General features: G+C 43.4%; 7 protein-coding genes across 7 annotated transcripts; 4 read left to right on the top strand and 3 right to left on the bottom strand.

Moving 5' to 3' along the window:
- Positions 1-1,366: 1,366 nt before the first annotated feature.
- On the bottom strand, positions 1,367-3,851 carry BGW36DRAFT_434008 (nucleotide-diphospho-sugar transferase; the record flags this gene model as incomplete). The annotated part of the gene is made up of 4 exons (XM_046221354.1): positions 1,367-1,831; positions 1,889-2,080; positions 2,142-3,057; positions 3,115-3,851. The coding sequence occupies 4 exons, from the start codon at positions 3,849-3,851 to the stop codon at positions 1,367-1,369; spliced, it is 2,310 nt and encodes a 769-aa protein (XP_046065182.1).
- Positions 3,852-4,754: 903 nt separating this feature from the next.
- Positions 4,755-6,412, top strand: BGW36DRAFT_392060 (glycoside hydrolase family 16 protein). The gene is made up of 3 exons (XM_046217651.1): positions 4,755-5,021; positions 5,088-5,503; positions 5,553-6,412. Exons 1-3 carry the CDS (start codon positions 4,943-4,945, stop codon positions 6,192-6,194), a joined length of 1,137 nt encoding a protein of 378 aa, XP_046065181.1. The 5' UTR covers positions 4,755-4,942; the 3' UTR covers positions 6,195-6,412.
- Positions 6,413-7,455: 1,043 nt separating this feature from the next.
- On the top strand, positions 7,456-8,241 carry BGW36DRAFT_309338 (putative short-chain dehydrogenases/reductase; the record flags this gene model as incomplete). The annotated part of the gene is made up of 1 exon (XM_046212398.1): positions 7,456-8,241. One exon carries the CDS (start codon positions 7,456-7,458, stop codon positions 8,239-8,241), a length of 786 nt encoding a protein of 261 aa, XP_046065180.1.
- Positions 8,242-8,639: 398 nt separating this feature from the next.
- Positions 8,640-9,646, top strand: BGW36DRAFT_392056 (dienelactone hydrolase family protein). Its single transcript, XM_046217650.1, has 3 exons — positions 8,640-8,847; positions 8,914-9,145; positions 9,240-9,646. The coding sequence occupies exons 1-3, from the start codon at positions 8,705-8,707 to the stop codon at positions 9,600-9,602; spliced, it is 738 nt and encodes a 245-aa protein (XP_046065179.1). The 5' UTR covers positions 8,640-8,704; the 3' UTR covers positions 9,603-9,646.
- Positions 9,647-10,412: 766 nt separating this feature from the next.
- On the bottom strand, positions 10,413-12,880 carry BGW36DRAFT_392055 (uncharacterized protein). Its single transcript, XM_046217649.1, has 5 exons — positions 12,610-12,880; positions 12,380-12,552; positions 12,194-12,316; positions 11,143-12,137; positions 10,413-11,062 (listed from the first exon to the last, which is right to left on the bottom strand). The coding sequence occupies exons 1-5, from the start codon at positions 12,775-12,777 to the stop codon at positions 10,602-10,604; spliced, it is 1,920 nt and encodes a 639-aa protein (XP_046065178.1). The 5' UTR covers positions 12,778-12,880; the 3' UTR covers positions 10,413-10,601.
- Positions 12,881-15,529: 2,649 nt separating this feature from the next.
- On the bottom strand, positions 15,530-16,969 carry BGW36DRAFT_412679 (uncharacterized protein; the record flags this gene model as incomplete). Its single annotated transcript, XM_046219217.1, has 3 exons — positions 16,898-16,969; positions 16,447-16,574; positions 15,530-16,376 (listed from the first exon to the last, which is right to left on the bottom strand). Exons 1-3 carry the CDS (start codon positions 16,949-16,951, stop codon positions 15,530-15,532), a joined length of 1,029 nt encoding a protein of 342 aa, XP_046065177.1. The 5' UTR covers positions 16,952-16,969.
- A 376-nt stretch (positions 16,970-17,345) lies between these two features.
- On the top strand, positions 17,346-18,445 carry BGW36DRAFT_434003 (uncharacterized protein; the record flags this gene model as incomplete). Its single annotated transcript, XM_046221353.1, has 4 exons — positions 17,346-17,450; positions 17,501-17,736; positions 17,793-18,139; positions 18,195-18,445. 4 exons carry the CDS (start codon positions 17,346-17,348, stop codon positions 18,443-18,445), a joined length of 939 nt encoding a protein of 312 aa, XP_046065176.1.
- Positions 18,446-18,731: the final 286 nt, after the last annotated feature.

The raw sequence follows: 18,731 nt of genomic DNA, 5'->3' as shown, positions 1-18,731 counted from the left end.
AGAATAATACACCAGTAAAGACTTGGCACGGCCGGAGCCTCACGGAAATAGGCTATTCTGGGAAGTTTGGGTCCTCTGGGATCTTCGATCGCGAATCGACTGACAAAACTAGTCGGCGTGCGGAAGAATCCGAGCAAGACCCTAACCGAATTGCTTCGGAACTAACCCAAAAACTTTTCTAGCGCTTCAGCCCCCGCCGCCCCCTACCCAAGCCCGCACGCCCAAAAAGCCACAATGCCAGCCACGGTGGTGAAATAAGAGTAATGGCTGATGCAAGGGTGCATCTGCCCTGTCACCTTGATGACTGTGTTACATGAAACAAAAGTAGGCCACATGCCTGGGTTTGTGACGAATCCGCTCCGAGAATGCACACATGGCGTATTTACACGTCGGCTGATTGGCGACCTTAGCGTCAAAACGTTTCAGAATTAGGCTTGAGATTTTATTGCGTAATACCAATAGAATAATTTAGTAAACCCGTTGTAACGTGGTTGGTGCTGCATTATCCTCCGTGCCTAGTTTATGTAGGTGGGGAGTGAATAATGCGTTGTCTGGCGCATAAAACCTATTCTGATCTCAAATCAATTTACTGCCTGAATGGCTATATGGTACTATTTCCTTCGAGGAGTCCGGTATGGGACCCCGCTCAAACAATTTTATCGTGTACCAACAACTTCGGACGGAATAAATGGAGTAAAGGTCTAATTAGGCCTATGTTCCGCGGATCAGGATGACGCGATTGAAAGGCGAAACATTTCCATTATTAATTAGCCTAGGCGGTGGATAAATGAGACAGTACTGTACCAGGCGGGAGCTGTATAAAAGTGAATTCTCGTAAAGGTAATTGCTTGGCTCTTTTTTCTTTCTCCACTGGTCTTACACTTTTAGATACTTCTTGCATCTCAATTCATAATCCTAGTAAATTAAGCCACTGTACGGTAGTCGTCAAACTCTGACGGATTTTTCTCCATCAAAATGTCGCTAAAAGGATAATCATTTAACGTTCCCAACATCAAGGGGATAAGGAAGAACAGAAAACTGAAAGCAAGAACGAAATCAACAAGGACCTTTTTCTGGGTCTGTAGAATAGAGGGACGCAGACATCTGCCGCCATAATTATAATCTAGCCACTAACCTCAAGTCAAACATGGTAGACGGAAATTCCATCTCTGGTAAATATCGAGAACGCTATCAATGATCACAATTCTATACTCAGTACAAACTCCGATTGATGCCTAAAACAAAATGCGAAGTAACGAAAGTAGTGGCGCCCTGTTCTATAGTCTAGAGGTCTATAACGTATAATATCAGCAGTCTATGAGAATTAGATGATGGATCAGAGAAAGTCGAGTTTTGTCGTAACGGATTAAGTCGAGTCCGTAGACACAAACGAGAAGCGCTGAGAAGAGAGAGACGATTGTGGTTGCTGATAATGGTCCCTTTCTTGATGCTGGTATGGAGAGTAGCTCTTATCTACGGGGCCAAGGCTGTGAGAAGGCGTAACATATATTGTTGGGGCGGCCTTTTCGCCATCTGTATTTTCCGTATAATCAGATAATTGGGCGTCTTGAAAATGCTGGTATATTGCAGCTGGTGCATAAGGCGTCGTGTTTCTCCGCGCTTTCACTTTCGTAATGGTCAGCGTGCGACCGAGCTTATTTTCATTTTCTGTGATATTGTTTTCTTGCTCTTCTAGGCGTAGCACCACTTCAATTGCCTTCGCATCTTCGATAACTTTTGGGTGTTTTTTCGCAAAATAGCGAGCATATTTATAGACGGACCAGTAACAACTGGCTACATTGATGAAGGTGAGAACAAGCTTGTATGGGGTCTGCACTCGTTAGTCGAAATTTCAGAAGAGGAAAAAGCACCATCAAAGGAGACTTACATAGTAAAATAGCAGAACAAGCAGGCTGACACGTTCACGCTTCAACCGTAAATGTAGTTCGTTAAAAACAATGACGTTGAGCAGGTACATTCCAATTGTAATGCCAAGCATGATACCGCTAAATGCAGGTCGGGCCATGAATGACATAGGTAATATGAATGGTGTGAGAAGGTACAGAAGCGTTTCATAGACCTATTAAAGACCTTCTAGTTAGTTGCCACGTCGACGATGGAAAAGTAAACATCTAACGGACCTCTTGCCAAACGAAAATCTTGGCACCAAGCTCCCACCACCCTAATTTCCAGCTCCTGATGATGTATTTCATGTTGTAGTACATGCCATTTACAAAAAAAAAGTTCCATCGCATAAACCGTTGTTTGAAGATTGTCATTTCCCCGAATCCCCCTCGGCTACCGCCGCTGCTGAAGAACACAGCGGAGGGTGTCTCGGTTTCCACGAAGACGGAGGTGCACATATCAATTCGTCCACCTAGTCGTCGACAGCTATCACCAAAAAACCAATCTTCAGATACTGTGAATCCGGGATGGTCATGAAATGTCTGCTTTAGGAATTCTCGGTTCCATAGTGAGATGGCTCCATGGGGAAAAGTCGCACTGCCAATCTTCCCCGCAAAGGCGCGCTGTAACCCTGAGATCTTATATTCGAGATCCTGAGCTTGTTGACAGAAGGTGCCTTTGGAAGACATAGGACCGACGCTTTTAATGGTGTAACCGATACACTTAACACGACCAATGAGCCGGTCACTAACAACGGGAAAATTAGAGGGAAGCAGGCAGTCATCATCGATCAGTAAAACGTTATCGAAGTTTTTGGCTGCATAGCAGCCTACGAATTGCGCAATTATCTTAGATCCAACGGGCGACCAAATGTGGTTAACACCATACGGTCGGCATACGTCTTCAGTATCATCAAGAGGTGTTGCTGAGTTGCCATTCGCAATCACGTAAATATTTTGAGCTGGAAAAATCTTCAAAGCCGCCTCAAGAGTAGGTCCTATTATTTTCGCTGATTTGTAGCAAGGTATCATTAGAGCTGTATTTTCGACACCGGTGTCAAACTTATTTGCTTCGACATCAACTTCCGCGTTGACAGTCTCTGGGACTTGTGGGTCCTTTTCAAAGAGTATGAGAAGAGGAAGATACGCGTATCTGAATTCTAGTGAATAGATGTCCTACTAGTGCGCTTTCGGAGTTGCAATGACTTACATCGTAGATAGACCTAAGACAATGGCCCAGCCACCTTCGATGGCAAACTTATTCCTTACGACCCAGTACAACCAATAGACCGCACCGCTCCATAGTGGAAGTCCAACCAGAACGAGATAGATGAAGGCAAGCAAAAAAACGTAGACAGTACATTCAAATAATATTTGAACCCAGTACTTTCGCTGAAGTGCCACCCCACGAACTTTAGCCTCTTCGTATAGGTTGTAGACGCTCGTACGCTGCGCTCTATTGGCGAGCCGTTTGCTTAGGCTCCTCTTGGGAGGACTGGTATCTTCTTTCGATTTCTCGCTCTTGCTGTTGATCAAGCTGTCGAAAGAATCAAAAACTGGCGATGGGGCTGGAGATGCGGCCGTAGAATGAGAAAAGTGTACATGTGGTGACCGTGGCTCTGGGCTCAAGCACCGACTAACTGATGGTGATGAGGCCGAGGATAATGACTGCCTCTCCGGGATAATGGATGGGATGCTCCTGGATCGCGGTCGATATGACTGTTGTGGCCTAGAAACGCGGTCGTCATTCAAGCTCAACGACCTATTCAGCGAGTTTGTTGTATTTGCCCTAGCCTCTGCATACAACGCCCGCGAAACGGGTCCAGTTTGGGGCAGAGCAGACTCCCATTGACTCGGTTTCCAGTTGCGATGAACAGCCGCTGTAGCCAAAAGATGACTAGGGACGACGATGTCTTCAACGACCGAGTTACCTCGTTGGCGATGCATCGTTCATGCATGTGACAAGAAGCAAAGTATCCAATGACGTTAAGAAAGACAGCCTTCGCAGAGAGAGAATGAACAAATTGCTGAAGGACATGCATATACTGTGTAAAAATGAAGGTTAAGAGCGTACTATTCAATAGCCCGCACCTTAAATTTCCCTGGGTCTATGTCTCATAATTTATGTGCACCAGCGGAGCTATCGCTCTGCTGGGTACATACATATTAGATCATGCATTTTCTTAGCTTCAGAAACCAAGACAGCACACCATTCTAGGCCCTAACGAGTAATTAGAGCGAGCTGAAATGCTACATCGTAACTGGATCCATTTGTTGGAAACTAGCTTCGTGGTTCGTGGCCGGTTAATATTGCAGTAATCAAATAACAAAAAAACAAAATTACGAGACCATGTTGCTGGGAGCCATCGAGTCAGCGGACTCCTAAACTCCCACGAGTTCCCTACAGGAACACTGAGTGTTCGCCAGGAACAAAAGCCCACGGTGCCCAATGACCAGTTCCCACAGGCTACAGCCCACCTGGTCCATGACGCACTAAGCCTTAGAATATTTCACACTGCATGGCGTCCTCGCTAAAGGCGGGTACCTGGCGACCAACGCCTCCCAATACGCCACGCTGCTAGTCATTTACGCCAACGACCATCTTACATTGTGGATAGAGTAAGACTTCGCGACTGGGTCGCTGGATAAAAGTAGTAAAACCCTGAAGTTAATATTCGTGCTAGTAATATTACACAGTATCTAGCTTGTCACCAATCCGGAGTATGTCCGGCCCCAATAACCACCAAGGAGGGAAAGAATACGCGAGGCTAACGTAATGCTGCAGTACTATAATACTAATGAAATTTCTAGAGCCGCGATGATGAAAAGCCCCAAAATACAAGGTATGTCTGACATGTCTCATTTGGAAAGTGGAAAGGAGTGATTATTTAAGTTGAAAAATTTTTACGTCATATAGTAGCCGATACCCACGTGATTGATGATTGACATTAGCCTCGACTGTCGATTAATTGAGTGACACCTTTTTGCACTGGATTACATGCTGCTGTGAGGGAGAAAAAGCTAAAATCGGGTCCATCATGTATTCAATCATGGTGGACAATTGGTTGAAGTATATGCTGCTTACTTTGATTGCCGCAAGTCTGCTGTCAACTTCTGGTCAGTCAAGCCTACACCACCCAATTCGCTTACCTTCCATTGACATGAGATGCCTTTAACATACAGCACTAGCAGACTGCGAATGCGGGTATTCCGTTAATGCAACAAGTGACCCCGAGCATATTGTTTATACTGATATTATTGAAACCAACTTCCGAACTGTTCAGAATCTCTCGTACAATGATGCTTGGGAAATCCAAACGTCGGAATTTCCTTACGACCCCACGTCAGGGCAATATGGTCGAATCGACGAGTTACGCAACGTAATCTCGAACCCACTGATCGAAAATTCCACCTGGAGCGGTTCAGGAACGCTGGGTCCCGATGCTGGAGTACAGATCTGGACGCGGGCTGGAATCCCAACAAACAACCTTGTTCCGATGGGCGAGATTCGCACTAGTCGGTCTGATATACTGTACGGAAGCATTCGAGCTTTGATTAAAGCTACCTCAACCAATGGGACATGCGGAGCATTTTTCTGGGTACGTGTCACTAGTCAAACGTCAGGTCTTTGCTGAATATGATACCAAGTACTACAATGATACACAAGAAATCGACAATGAAATCTTATCCCGGCAAAACAATCCAGGAAACAACACTGGAGCTGTCAATCTCATATTGCAGTCACTGGCATCAGAGGCTGCTGGATACAATGCGGCTGAAACACCAACTTTTGACACATATCCATTACCGTTTAACCCAGCCGATGGGTTCCATGAGTACCGCTTTGACTGGACACCGGAGAAAATTTCATTCTATGCTGACGGTAAGTGGCTGCGTGATATGACACAAAATATTCCAGATAATGCTGGCCGCGGGTACTTCAATCACTGGAGCAATGGGAACCCTTCCTGGTCGGGTGGCCCTCCTAATGTCGATGCAAAGATGACGGTTGCCTACTTCCTTGCATATTTCAACTCCTCAAACCCGGCACGTTTATCAGACTATAAAAGTCGGTGTCCGTCTGTGGCAGGAACACATTCTATCTGTACCATTCCTGAATACAACAGCACGCAACCATTTTTCTTTACCGAGCAAAAGAACATGACCAATAACCAGACTAATGCCTCTGGGGATGCTACATCTAATGACTCAGGAAGTGTTATGGTGGGACCACTTCCTCAATGTATGATGCTACTTATCTTTTTAGCTGGTCTATTTGCTGTACTGTAGTGACCTTGAAAAGTTGCTTATTATCTAATGTCTTTTCCTCTTTCCTCAATACATAATAGCATCCTTTGACCACTGACAGGTCGAAACTCTTAAAGATAGAGATCGAAAAAAATTGATGGTCTAATGGCAATATTCAGTCGGCTACACCAAATGACCCATATGTCCTGTCCTTCACAGTTAATTAGATATCATAGCTTGAAATTTACACCCAATTAATGAAGCAAGTGCGATTATTGTGTAATAACATGATAGTAATTGAATTTCCAGAATAACAGGTGAGAGACACATAGGGATGATCTAGAAGGGATGTATGGGGGTTATTCGAAATACATGCCGACATCTTAAGAGTTCAGGAGAATCGACTCGATATCTTTCAATAATTTACCTATTAAAAGATGTGTCTTAAAAGTTTTGAATATAAACATAATCAATCTAGCTCTTCACAATTCTATAAGGATTAGCATTGTTATTAGTTCTTGATAGCTATTGCCTTATACAGCATCAGTATTTAGAAATAAAAATGAACTTCGTTGAAATTACATATGTAGTGTCTTACCTCGGCACCAGTTGACTTGTCTAGACAGATCACTGCAGCAGAGGAACGTTTACTCTCTCTACTGATTCTGGTATCTTGTTCTGTACACCATATCCAAATGTAGCGAAATATAATGAATGTGGTATAATGTCCCTATAAGGGTATTGAGTTCAAACTCCGACCAAAGGTGGAGTCATGCAACCTATCTATGACGAATCTAAGATGATTATAATCTTTAGCTAATGGCGTTAGAGATATCAACAGTGAAAGTGAAATTATAGTCTAAAACTCTGGTAAGGTGGGTATATATTGGGGTCAAATCTTTTAATATTATTATTGAGGTGATTTATGAGTGAAGTCATGTATTTGATAAGATCGTTATTAACCCAGGTTGAATTTCATTATCGGTCAACTGGTATCTCTGATATTACTAAAAATTGTCTACTTAGTCTCACAGTGCCATTCTCTGGATTATTTCGGCCAATTTGGCCGTCTTCGGGGACATATTAGTAATTTATCCAAATATTAACGAGTTTGATATCGGTCGGATATTAAAAAAAGTCGGAGACATTACGGAATTTTTATGTATTAATGGAGTATCTTTTCTGCCACTTTCACGTATTAAAGAACACTTGATTTCAATAAACATGAAGTTGAACTTTGGAAAATATTTTTGAGACTATTTGCTAATACAGCCTTAAGATACATCAAATAATACTATTCATTATGCAGGGAGAGCTGAAATGGGTTAATAAACTCTCCGGTACTCGTCTTCTTATTATCGGAGGAACTTCCGGTATTGGGTTCGGGGTTGCAGAGGCAAGCGTGGAGCATGGCGTCTCGTCTCTAATTTTGAGTTCATCCTCAAAGAACCGGCTAAAGGAAGCTATTCATAAAATTAAAAAATCATATCCGGACTCGACTACCGACATCACTACTTATCAATGCGACTTGTCGAATGAATCAAAGCTAAGCCAAAACGTACAAGATCTTTTTTCAAAAGTGGGCATTATCGATCATATCGTTTTCACAGCTGGTGATGCGCCAACACTAAAGCCTTTTGCGGAAGTCGATTTCGAATCTATACAGCAAACGGGAATGGTTCGGTTCTTTGCCCCCCTTCTCGTTGCCCGGTATGGGTATAAAAACCTGTCTCCATCGCCCAAGAGTTCAATTATATTGACATCCGGTGTCTCCAGTGAGAAGCCCATACCGGGATGGACTGTGACAAGTTCCTATCTTAGTGGGCTTCATGGCATGATGAGGGGATTGGCTTTTGATCTAAAGCCTATCCGTGTGAATCTGGTCGTCCCCGGCGGCGTGGATACGGAAATGTGGAACATACTAGATCCACAGTCACGGGCCACTGTGATCGAGGAATTGGAGAGACAAACCACAACAGGTCAGATAGGAACAGTTGAGAGTGTTGTAGAGGCGTACTTGTATTGTATGAAAGACTACAACTTAACTGGCTCTACCATCAGCACAAATGGAGGCAGACTGTTGATTTAGGTAGGTGTAGTGGACGTCAAATGTTACATTCCCTTACCATCCCCACAGGGTTTGGCCGATACTGTATGATAATTTTGTGATACGCCACGGTTTAATAGACTTGATAATTTATACGAAGATGGTTCCACTTCGTACGCATGTAAGAGTCCCACATTGAAGCGCTGTCTGGCGAAGCCTGGATCAATACAATTCCCGGTATTGAGAGGTTTCATTCAGCAGATAAATCGGCTCGCATCACTATAGCGCATGCAGACGGAAGCACCGTTTGTGATTGATGTAATCCCGGTTGTCCCCGGCCCCGCCGAGCGGGCAGAGCTCTGATTCGTCGAGTGTCTCCGGAGACATTTTTATCCGGCGGGACTGTGCTGGTTTCACAATGGCGCAATACAAATACCATCATTCCCTCAAATGCCAGCAGGCACTGCGTAAACTATCCTCGTTTACACAAGAGCATTCAGAAGAGATGGCATCGAATCCTCCTGGATCATGCTGCTACCAGGGCGTCAAGCACGAGGGAGAACCCGTTGGCAGTCTTTCTACTCTAAACAACTTTGAGATCTATACCAGCTACCCCGCAAATAAGTCCACGGAGCATGCTGTATTGATGTATGGCTTCTAATTCCTCTCTCTATATAAACCGACTCTTATTGATTCTCTGATTGACCATCCTAGACTTACTGATGTTATTGGACATCGTTTCTTAAATGCGCAGCTCATCGCCGACCAGTTCGCGGCGAACGGATACTTCGTTTTAATGCCAGATCTTTTCGGTGGCGATCCAGTCCCGCTAAACCGATCAGGAGATTTTGATTTTCAAGCATGGAAAGGCGCCCATGGCCCTTCGACCGTGGATCCTATCGTAGAGGCTTGCGTGTCTGAGTTGCGGAACAAATATAATTCGCAGGTAGGTATTTCATCCAGATCACCTCTGGGTATTCCAATCCGCGGAGCGGGAGAGAAACAGATGATATGAATAGTATCTGATCAATCTTCCCTAGACAATCGGCGCAGTGGGATATTGCTTTGGGGCCAAATATGTTATCCGTCACCTTCATCCCGGCCAAGGCAAGGTTGATGTCGGCTATGTCGCCCACCCATCATTTGTTGAGGCAGAAGAGTTGAAAGCTATCGAAGGCCCTCTAGCGATCTCCGCCGCCGAGGTGGACCAGATTTTCCCTGCTGAAAAACGACATGAGTCCGAGGATATTTTGAAAACATTGGGCACACCCTACCAAATAAATTTGTACAGCGGAGTTGAACATGGCTTTGCCGTTAGGGGCGACCCGGAAAAGCGTGTAGTGCAATATGCCAAAGAAAGTGCTTTCCTACAAGCTGTACAGTGGTTCAAAGAGCATTTGTAGAGTTAGCGTCGATAGTCTCTGAATATATACAGCCATTTACTGTGCAATCTTCTCGGTCTAGTTTTCCATCCCGCGACAATAAAAGCCGCCGACCAACTAGTCTTGTGCTTGTGTGTCGTTTCCAATTGTAGATTTCGCTAATGATGAAAGGTGTCATGCTCTGAAATGGAGTGGATCCCCAATTATGTACTATATTAAAAACTTTGGTTAGGCCAGCTTTGGGGGGATAATTAATCTGGATTGCTAGTTTTCTGCTTCATTCTTAATTTATTAATGGTACATGATGAAACCTCCCAGTTACAATTTCTGCTGTCCGATTGGTTTAATGGTAGATCATAATGGGACAATAAGGGGGCAATGCTATGATTCACCTGGCTATTGTGTGTAGATGTACCCGAGTGTGCCAGCTGAACGTTTAAATGTAGGCTACACAAGTATATATGTAAACAACGATAGCATTAAACCTGGCTAGATAATACAGGGCCACACCGGATATTTCATATTTCAACCTGGCTGCTTATACCGAGGCAGATAGCTTAGTTAAGTAACTAATCGCCAGACCTCACTCAAAGCAAGATAGTAACGCTCAAATCATACGCTAAAGAGCAAATGACTACATGGAGACGTTTTATGGAAGAATTAAAACGGTTGAATATATCAGCTGATCTGATTAGTTCACACTATTATGACATAGACTCAACGTAGTTGTTACATACCTGATCTAAGGGGATACCACTAAAACTCTCAAATACACGGAAGAATGGCCCATTTTAACAACAATTGGTACTTGTATCAATTTATTAATCAGGTATTTGTAGTATTCTAGGTTATAAAAGGATATATGTATAGATATATGTATATATAATACCATCTATGAATAAGCGACGTGAAACAGAATCAATATAATAACATTGAACGTTTGAAGAGTGAAACTCTTGAAAGTATCATGTCTCGGTCAACTCCCCCCTGGCAAATAGTTGTAGTACATAGAAACTAAGACTAAAGGATATAGGCCGCTTCTGCCTGCTGCCGCGCCGTCCTGACAGATTTGGACGCTTGAGGAAGCAATCGCAAAGCTTGGAGCATAATCCCGTGCATATGCTCAGCAGTGCTCTGATCAAGGGTATTATTCTCCAAATTCCGTTCTACAGCCTTCCATAGAATTCTTACTCCAGCAACCACGTGATGAGGATAAGGGTCAATGACGATCAGGGGCACACGTTTATTAAGCTCGTGCTCGTCGTCTTCTTGTGAATTCTGTAGGTGGAGTTGCTGCTGCAAGATGCCCTGTCTTGAAACATAAAAGTCATTATTCAAGCCAAAGATGAGGCAGTTCATTAGACTGCCTTCCGCGTCCGCTTTGACTACTTTCGTCTTTTCTATTAGATCCATACGCCCTGCAATTTCGACAGCATCGAGCATAATTAATATGCTTAGATTATAGTGCAAAATCAATTCATCTGGAAGAACCAAACACGTGTCAGCAAAGCTCTCGACCAATTTGGTAAATTCTGAAAAAGGACATCTATATGAGGCTTACACCAACGTAACTTAGTTTTGTGACCAAAAAACTGAATGCGGCGTTCACATGCAGCTAGCAATTCGCGATAGGTGAGGCTGAATTGGTTCACCGCATCTATTGCTGTTCTGAATGCTTGTTGAACAGCCTCTTCCTCCTGGCCTTCTCGTAGAGCTTCCTTCACCACTGCCGCTGCCTTCCAAACAAATAGCTTCCACGACGACGCCGATGCAATGATTTGATTGGCCCGTTCTTCGGTAATATGCACACCCTCCGCCCGCCAATCCTTAGTCTCCTCGTGGAATATATTGGTGCATGTGCGCACTAGGCGCCACGATGATTCTAGTTCGGCCCCAAGAACTAGACCAGGTGATAGCAGAGATTTGGTATTTAAAGTGAGTGAGGACGACGTATCAAAGGTCATAGCTGCCCAGTAAACCATACTTTCAATTCCAAGGAAATCCTTAGTAACGGGAGTAGGGCTGGTGATGGCATTTAATATCGGCGAGATCGACGACACCTTAGATCCATTGAACTCCAGGCTTCTTTGAAGAGCCCGCAAAGTGAGAACCTGTTGTAAAGCAGCCTGAACACAAAATTGTGCTGGCACTCCATCAATCTCTTCTTCTTCAGAAATACCGGCCGGGATCGGAGTCAAAGCAAAAAGAAACAGGGTGAGAGCTGAGCGATAACAAGGGCGGTTAATAACCCTCAAAATGTCGCGTCGCACCTCTCTCCAGAGGCTTTCTATAGTGTCCATTAATCCAATTCGTACTGACCCTGAGTGTTCTGTAAGAGGCAACCACCGAGCCGAAAAGGCGTATATTGCTCGTGATAATGAATAATCAATTTGCCTGTCACGATCAATCTCGCCAGGGCTTTCCACCTCTTCGTTTCGAGGGCTCATTCCTTGGCCTTGGACCCGTTTCATCCACTGATCGCACTCCCGACAAAGGCTAGAGATGCTGACAGAGAGAGCCAAATTGTTTCGGTCCCGGAGTCGATTATCGCGGAAACTGCGAAGGTGTATTAGAAGCAATTATATCCAACAACATAGAGAGCTGGTGCTAACACATAAGGACAACTATAGTTACCAAGCCAGGACCCAAAAACATCTTCAAAAATGGACTCATATATTCCTCGTAACCACTCTGCATGATCAGCGGACAGTACTGCGGGGCCGTTTTCACCACATCTAGATTTGGCGAAAGTGTCATTTATAGTACTGTAGAGAGCGTTCAAACATATGGAAAATTACCTATCTGTCGACTGCATTGAAATACCACTGCTCTGAGCATCAGTGGAAGGTGGGCTATTAACAGCGGCTTCTGTCGCACTAATTTCCGAAGCCGTGGGAACATAAGCGGCGTTTTCGCGTCGATTCGCTACAAACTTTCTCTTGCTGTTCGGCAAAGTCGCGTTTTGAATCCACTTCAATTCCTGTTAATTATGCTTGTTAAACTATGCGATGGAATGTAAAATACATACCTCGAACGTGCACTGACGGCCGCGGTTTAGACATCGAGTGCAAGCATTCATCCAGGCTGCACTTGTTAAGGCCGACCGCCCCTTCATCGCATCGCAGGCGACCCGAGACCTGCGACATGCATCACAACTGGAAAATTGTGTGCGACGCGGAACTAGATTTTCATGCATTTTGGAGATGACGTGGGAATGCGGAATATAAAAGATACTGCAAGATCAAACTGATGCTGTTCACAATTTTGAAGACAGCCAAGTTTTAAGTTGGACAAGTGGGGGTGGTTTTTAATATTATTCGACCCCCGGGATTTGGAAACCCGGGGTAGCCAATACTCATCGATGTCTTTCTTATATCGGATCATGTATCATTCTTGCATAAATAAGCCTAATGGCGTTTTTGTTTGTTCGTTTACTATTTGCCCTAGACCAACTGTTGGATCTGGCTTTTAGCACACCATCCAATTCGGTAATGAAAGGCCACCAGCAATACAGACTGTATAATACAACATTATAATGAACTGGAATTACGGGTGATAACTCAAAATTGGTACCACCACAGTACTGTAAGTAGTCAGCCTTTGGCCTTGGAAAACGCATCGATGGCTCGTTATGTATCAAATGTAATTTGTTTGGTTATATTGTGATTCTAATCCCACCGAAGCTAGCACATCCAACTAGACTTGCCTGCTTGGGCCTAGCCGGATTATACTTTGAAGGTTGTTTGCGGGAAGTCAAGGTAGAGAACAGTGGTTATCACGGAACCATTATCTCGGAATTTTTGCATTAATTAAATAATTTGATAGCAGTTGTATCGTCAAGGTTGGTTGCTAACTTTCTCATCTGTCAATACGTAATACCCCAAGGCAACTATTCGCACCATAAAGAATCTTCGTCACGTAATCTGTTGGTGTTACGTATTGTAATAGGAAGAAAACTATGTTGCAGGATCTCTATGTAGGATAATATAAACTGGTATAGGGAAAAAGGCCAATTTTTTGGGACGGGGTATAAGCTCTAGTTACTAGTGTCCTATAAAATGTTGTCAGGAACACCTAACACTCCAAGAGGAATTGTGGATCTTCTGTATCTCAGGCTTCAAAAAGACCACAGTATTTATTTTCCGATATAGCGTCGGTGGTGCCCATCATCTGGTATAATCTGACAACATTCATTCGCCGCTTCAAGCTCTTACCTTTATCCGCGAATCTTTGCCAATGCTTCAGGTAATTGGGAGAGAAAAGAAAGCAATTCTTTCACAAAACGTCTATAAACTCTCAAGAAGAAAGTTCGTTGACCAAGGAAACCTCGAGATGTAGATTATTGAGAGAATATGCCATTCAACCGGGTATTTATAATACTCAACCTTATTGGGAAGTGGAACTTGCTGTTTTTCCAATTCCCATAGATCACTTAAAGCGACCTATTAAAATATATCGATACTTCCGACAAAACTTTAAGTGTATATTCGGTTAGTTCAAGTCTTCAACGAAATGTCTAATTATATTGCAGGTTTCGTATCCCCGCTTCACTGGTAGTGTATGTGCATTTCTCGGATCAAAGCGACGCTTGTGAGCTTGTAGAGAGTCGTAAAGGACCAATGTAAACTAAGGAAATATGGTAGTTTTAGAAGGGAAGTAGAAGTACTAACCCTGGTAGTTCCGGGCACTACCGTGTATTTCCGGCTAGCTACCTGGACATCGTGATACGGAGACGAAATTTGGAATAACAGACCTACGCATGGAGCCATGTCACTACAATGCTAGCCTGTGTAAGAAAGTCGAACCACTTGGACACGCTAGGGAAACACCTTGAAACATTTATATGGTTTTATTGCAAGGTAAATTGGAGAAAGGCGGCTACATATCAGTGATGTCAGGGGTTGTTGAATGTTTTATAGACAAAAGACAAAAGTAATTGCGGCGTCAACACAATCTTCGTTATTAATCATTATATAACACAATAGCATATCTTTAAACATCAAAAGTTTCTCGGCATTTCGACAAACAAGAATTTGTAATTGGAACATTGCGTTAATTAACCCCTAGGAAATATTACAATCACTGTCACTATAAAAGAAAAGCGACATCATGGACGGAATTCATCAACGGCCTAGGTCTATGTAAATAGATAACCTTCTCAAGCTCAATTCCAATATTTCATAGCTGTCAAAATAGCTTGCCTTATTAAACAATATGTTTACTTAATATGTGAGATATTTGGCATGAATACATGTACCAGTTGAAACGTAATAAATCAATGCCTTTTCATCTATGGGGGATTTTCGTATATTGTTTATCATGGAGCGCGGCTATTTATAAGGGCTGTATCATAATTTAAAGAAAGAACGATAAAAATTATCCATCTACATAGTGCCCTCGGTGATCGAGAATTTCGATTATATGGAGACTTCAGTCCATCAACATTTACTATACTCCACATTCCATCATATTGTCAAAATAAATTACATGTCTAGCAACTGGAAACTATAATCAATTGTTTCTTAGAATGACATTGAAGAAAGTAGGAATTAAAGAACCTAGACCACCGAGAATGATTGAAGATTGAAGAGTTCCTAGAAGCCATCCTGTACATAGCTATATATAATAATAATAATTGCTAAAACTGATGAATTGTAAAAGGTTAAAGAGAGTAATGCGTTCCGAACTACCCTTTACTCTTTATATAAAATCGCGAGAAAGGCGATTACATGTAAGTTATGAAGAGATTAACCCTAAGGCAATGATGAATCGTACCTCGTTATCGTGGTAATACCATAACATGTAGGGCCTCATATTATATTTTATTTTAATCTGCGTTGAACCATTCTCAGCTTTGGGCAGAAGATAATGCAAGATGACACTCAAATAGGCAGGTTATGTGCTGTTTTAAAATATTTATTAAGGGCTTAGAATTGTTTTTTCGCTTGCTAGATGACAAGAGAACCTAAAAGTAATGTCATGCCGTAATTACTGGCAACCTTAATGTCCTGTAGTTGCGCAAAGGACAGCTCATTCTTGCAGGACTCTTTCTCACACCGGTCCCGCACTTCAGAAAGTCGTGGAGTTAAAAGCTCAATTTGACGGACAGCATTGGTCACTAACATAACATAAGATCGATGATCCATCGAGCACTCGGCATACATGGCCATAAACAGCAGCGCCTGAATTGTTTCTTTGCTTGCAGGCTGCAGGATAAGGTCTGGAAGTACCAAGACCGCGTTGCGATAGTAGGCCTTACTAACATAATTCAGTTCGTCTTCTGACCCAGACGTCGTCTTGAAGAGCACCCCCATGGCAATCCAAGTAGTTATAATTGCCCATCGGGCTGGATTACTAGCCGGATGAGCGCTGCTGACCGCGTGCTGTTCGGCGTTGAGCCTGCTGAGCGTCGGAAGATCGAAAATTGGACAAACTGCCATAATTTCGTTATAGGTGATCTCAAATATGTGCTGAATCTGATCTTGGGATATTAGAGGAACAAAACCTTCGGGCGACGTCTGTTCTTCTTCAATAGCCCGCTTTAAGTCTTGGAGAGCCACCATATTGTTCTCAGGTTCAAGAAACATTGGAAAATTCTGCTGTAGAAGCGCTTCTAAGTCTCTGGACTCCCCAGATAGTTCGAGATGGACATGAGGTTCAGGTATATCTATCATCGCAGCAGACGAGCCATCATTGTTGGATGAGTAGTTCTCGTTGTTATCTAACACAACTCTCCCCTGAAACTCGGTTTGTGGTAGGCTGGGTCGCTGTTCCAAGTGTTTGACACTCCTTTTCCTAATGAGTAGGGTCAGCCTCAAGAAGGGAAAACGAGAAAGCAGAAGACAAAAAGAAAGAGATGACTCGCTTCTTCCCAGGACCTCGCATCTTTCGGATGGGTAAATACTCGCACCGCAAACCACGACCAGCACATCTAGAGCATGCCGGTGACTTGCCATCGCAGCCTGTTTTACAGGCTCTACAATGTATGCAAGCCTGTAACATCATTAGTCGAAATTTTATAACAATGAAAGGGAAGGGAAGGGAAGCATTGACTAGAACGCAACAATACTAAGTGCATGGTTTTAGTGCAAATACTGTGGGGAGGAGCGAGAATGCTAGGTAGAATGAACAAATAAGCAACGCCAATGTCTGTCTCATGCAAAGTAGTTATGGTGATTTCGGACCGAATATTGAATGCCAGCGCAAATTGATGAGAACGCAGAGCTGACTTGGAATTTTGTGAAATCTCTAGGGTCTGGCGAATACGGATCCATCGCATCCGAATGACAGTGAGGTTATGAGAGGCTTTTTCTTACCATGAAGGCTTTTCTACGCTGTTTTCTGAGTTGTGGATGCGTTCCCGGCTCCATCTTAGACCGCCTTTGAACGATTGTTTGCGTGATGCATCTTGATGCATGTGCACTGAGACATCAGGGGTCAAGGAATCAAATCTGCTGCATTTGTCAGCGCCGGAATCAATGCGGAATCAATGCGGCATCAAAGCGGAACACTGTTCATATACGAATCCGGTAAAACGTAGTTACTCCTAGCCTTAATTTTGATCCCGTGCGAATCAGAAGAGCATATCCATTATCCTAAAGGCGAGAATGATAGTTGTTGAAAAGCTTTAGCGGAGAGTCCTTTAAGTATATAATAATGCACAGACCGAGCAATTTGACTACTATTTGCACTTTCTCTATCTCAAAATCATCCCCAATCACAGAATCATAAAGCCTTTGATCTAAATCCCTTACATTCGCCAGAATGGTTATTGTTGCAGTTGCTGGTGGTACTGGTGCTGTGGGCCGCAATATTGTCGAAGCGCTCATCTCTCAAGGGAAGCACGAAGTTATAATTCTGAGCCGAACTGTGCGCTGCTCCTGATCCAATATCCTATTATAAAGCTGACTTATTCAAAGGCGGACGCTGCTAAAGAAGAAGAAATTGGTGCGCGCCTCGTCGCCACGGATTATAAAGGCGTGGCAGCACTCACAAAAATCCTCGAGGACAACAATGTCCATACCGTTATCTCTACCTTGTTCATGAGTCCCAACGGAGCTGGGCTTTTGGAGCAGAACCTTATTCGGGCTGCTGATGCTTCAAAAACAACCAAAAGATTTGTTCCTAGCGAATTTGGGTTTCCTCAACGTGACGAGTAGGACCGCGCTTATTCATATTGCTCTTCGCAGTGATTAACATTTTATTCGATAGAGATGGGGATTTATTCCCTTCCATTCCTATGAAGCATGCTTCAAGACGCGCGCTCGAGACAAGTAGCCTGGAGTGGACCATAGTCTACAATGGATACTTTATGGACTACTTCGGGATGCCCAGAATTTCGTCTTACCTAGCACCTTACGTCGTGCTTCTGGACATTCCTGGAAACGCGGCCGCCATTCCGGGCGATGGTAACAAGCCAGTAACCTTCACCCATACCTCGGATGTGGGCAGATTCGTTGCTGCTAGCTTAGATTTCGAAAAATGGACCCCTGTCAGCTTTATCATTGGCGACAAGATGACAATGAACGAAGCCGTCAAACTAGCTGAGAAGGCGAAGGGTAAGGTAAAAACTGGATGATCGCAGATCTTTCATTGCTGATAACGTCTCCTTAGGCATCGAATTCAAGGTGGATTATGATGATCTTGTCAAATTGAAGAGGGGTGAGGTGACAGAGCTGCCTTCTCAAAATTCACGCTACTCTATCTGTCCTAAAGAATTCGTCCAAGCCACAAACAGTGCTTTTGGAATCTGGATTGATCGTGGAGACTTGGATTTTGATGAGAATATGTCTTTAAACAGAAAGCTGCCAGAGATCAAGCCAATTAAGCTTAAAGAATTTCTACAGAAGGCATGGACGAATTAGAGGATGATGGGATAGGGGATGAAATTAGTTTTTAGCAGTCCATAAAGCTATTTCATTGAGCGTCTCGAGTGCCCCTCCAGGTCAAATAACGGCAGAGATTAAAGATAGAACCAGGTCTCCGAATTTATCCAATAGTTAATGTGTGTTATTTCTTTATTTTAGAAATCCAACATACTTCTGGCTCGCGATAGAGGTCAACTCCACCAGAGATTATCAATTGAAAAGCTACTCTCAGAAGCTTCATCGCCTTATCTTTAAAACAGACTGTCTCAGATACCTATTATAG

The sequence above is a fragment of the Talaromyces proteolyticus genome, assembly GCF_021365285.1.
Source record: "Talaromyces proteolyticus strain PMI_201 chromosome Unknown BGW36scaffold_17, whole genome shotgun sequence".
In the NCBI taxonomy this organism is placed as follows: domain Eukaryota; kingdom Fungi; phylum Ascomycota; class Eurotiomycetes; order Eurotiales; family Trichocomaceae; genus Talaromyces; species Talaromyces proteolyticus.
The sequence above is the reverse complement of the archived record's forward strand: the minus strand, read 5'-3'. Positions and strand labels throughout refer to the sequence as shown.

Excerpts from the sequence above, each read along its gene's own strand:
- BGW36DRAFT_392055 (XM_046217649.1), bottom strand. The coding sequence starts at position 12,777 with ATGCATGAAAATCTAGTTCCGCGTCGCACACAATTTTCCAGTTGTGAT. Across the intron at positions 12,553-12,609 it reads GCCGTCAGTGCACGTTCGAG|TGGATTCAAAACGCGACTTT; the intron begins GTATGTATTTTA and ends CAGGAATTGAAG. Across the intron at positions 12,317-12,379 it reads TCAATGCAGTCGACAGATAG|ATGTGGTGAAAACGGCCCCG; the intron begins GTAATTTTCCAT and ends CGCCAAATCTAG.
- BGW36DRAFT_392056 (XM_046217650.1), top strand. The coding sequence starts at position 8,705 with ATGGCATCGAATCCTCCTGGATCATGCTGCTACCAGGGCGTCAAGCAC. Across the intron at positions 8,848-8,913 it reads ACGGAGCATGCTGTATTGAT|ACTTACTGATGTTATTGGAC; the intron begins GTATGGCTTCTA and ends TGACCATCCTAG. Across the intron at positions 9,146-9,239 it reads GGAACAAATATAATTCGCAG|ACAATCGGCGCAGTGGGATA; the intron begins GTAGGTATTTCA and ends AATCTTCCCTAG.
- BGW36DRAFT_392060 (XM_046217651.1), top strand. The coding sequence starts at position 4,943 with ATGTATTCAATCATGGTGGACAATTGGTTGAAGTATATGCTGCTTACT. Across the intron at positions 5,022-5,087 it reads AAGTCTGCTGTCAACTTCTG|CACTAGCAGACTGCGAATGC; the intron begins GTCAGTCAAGCC and ends TTTAACATACAG. Across the intron at positions 5,504-5,552 it reads CATGCGGAGCATTTTTCTGG|TACTACAATGATACACAAGA; the intron begins GTACGTGTCACT and ends TATGATACCAAG.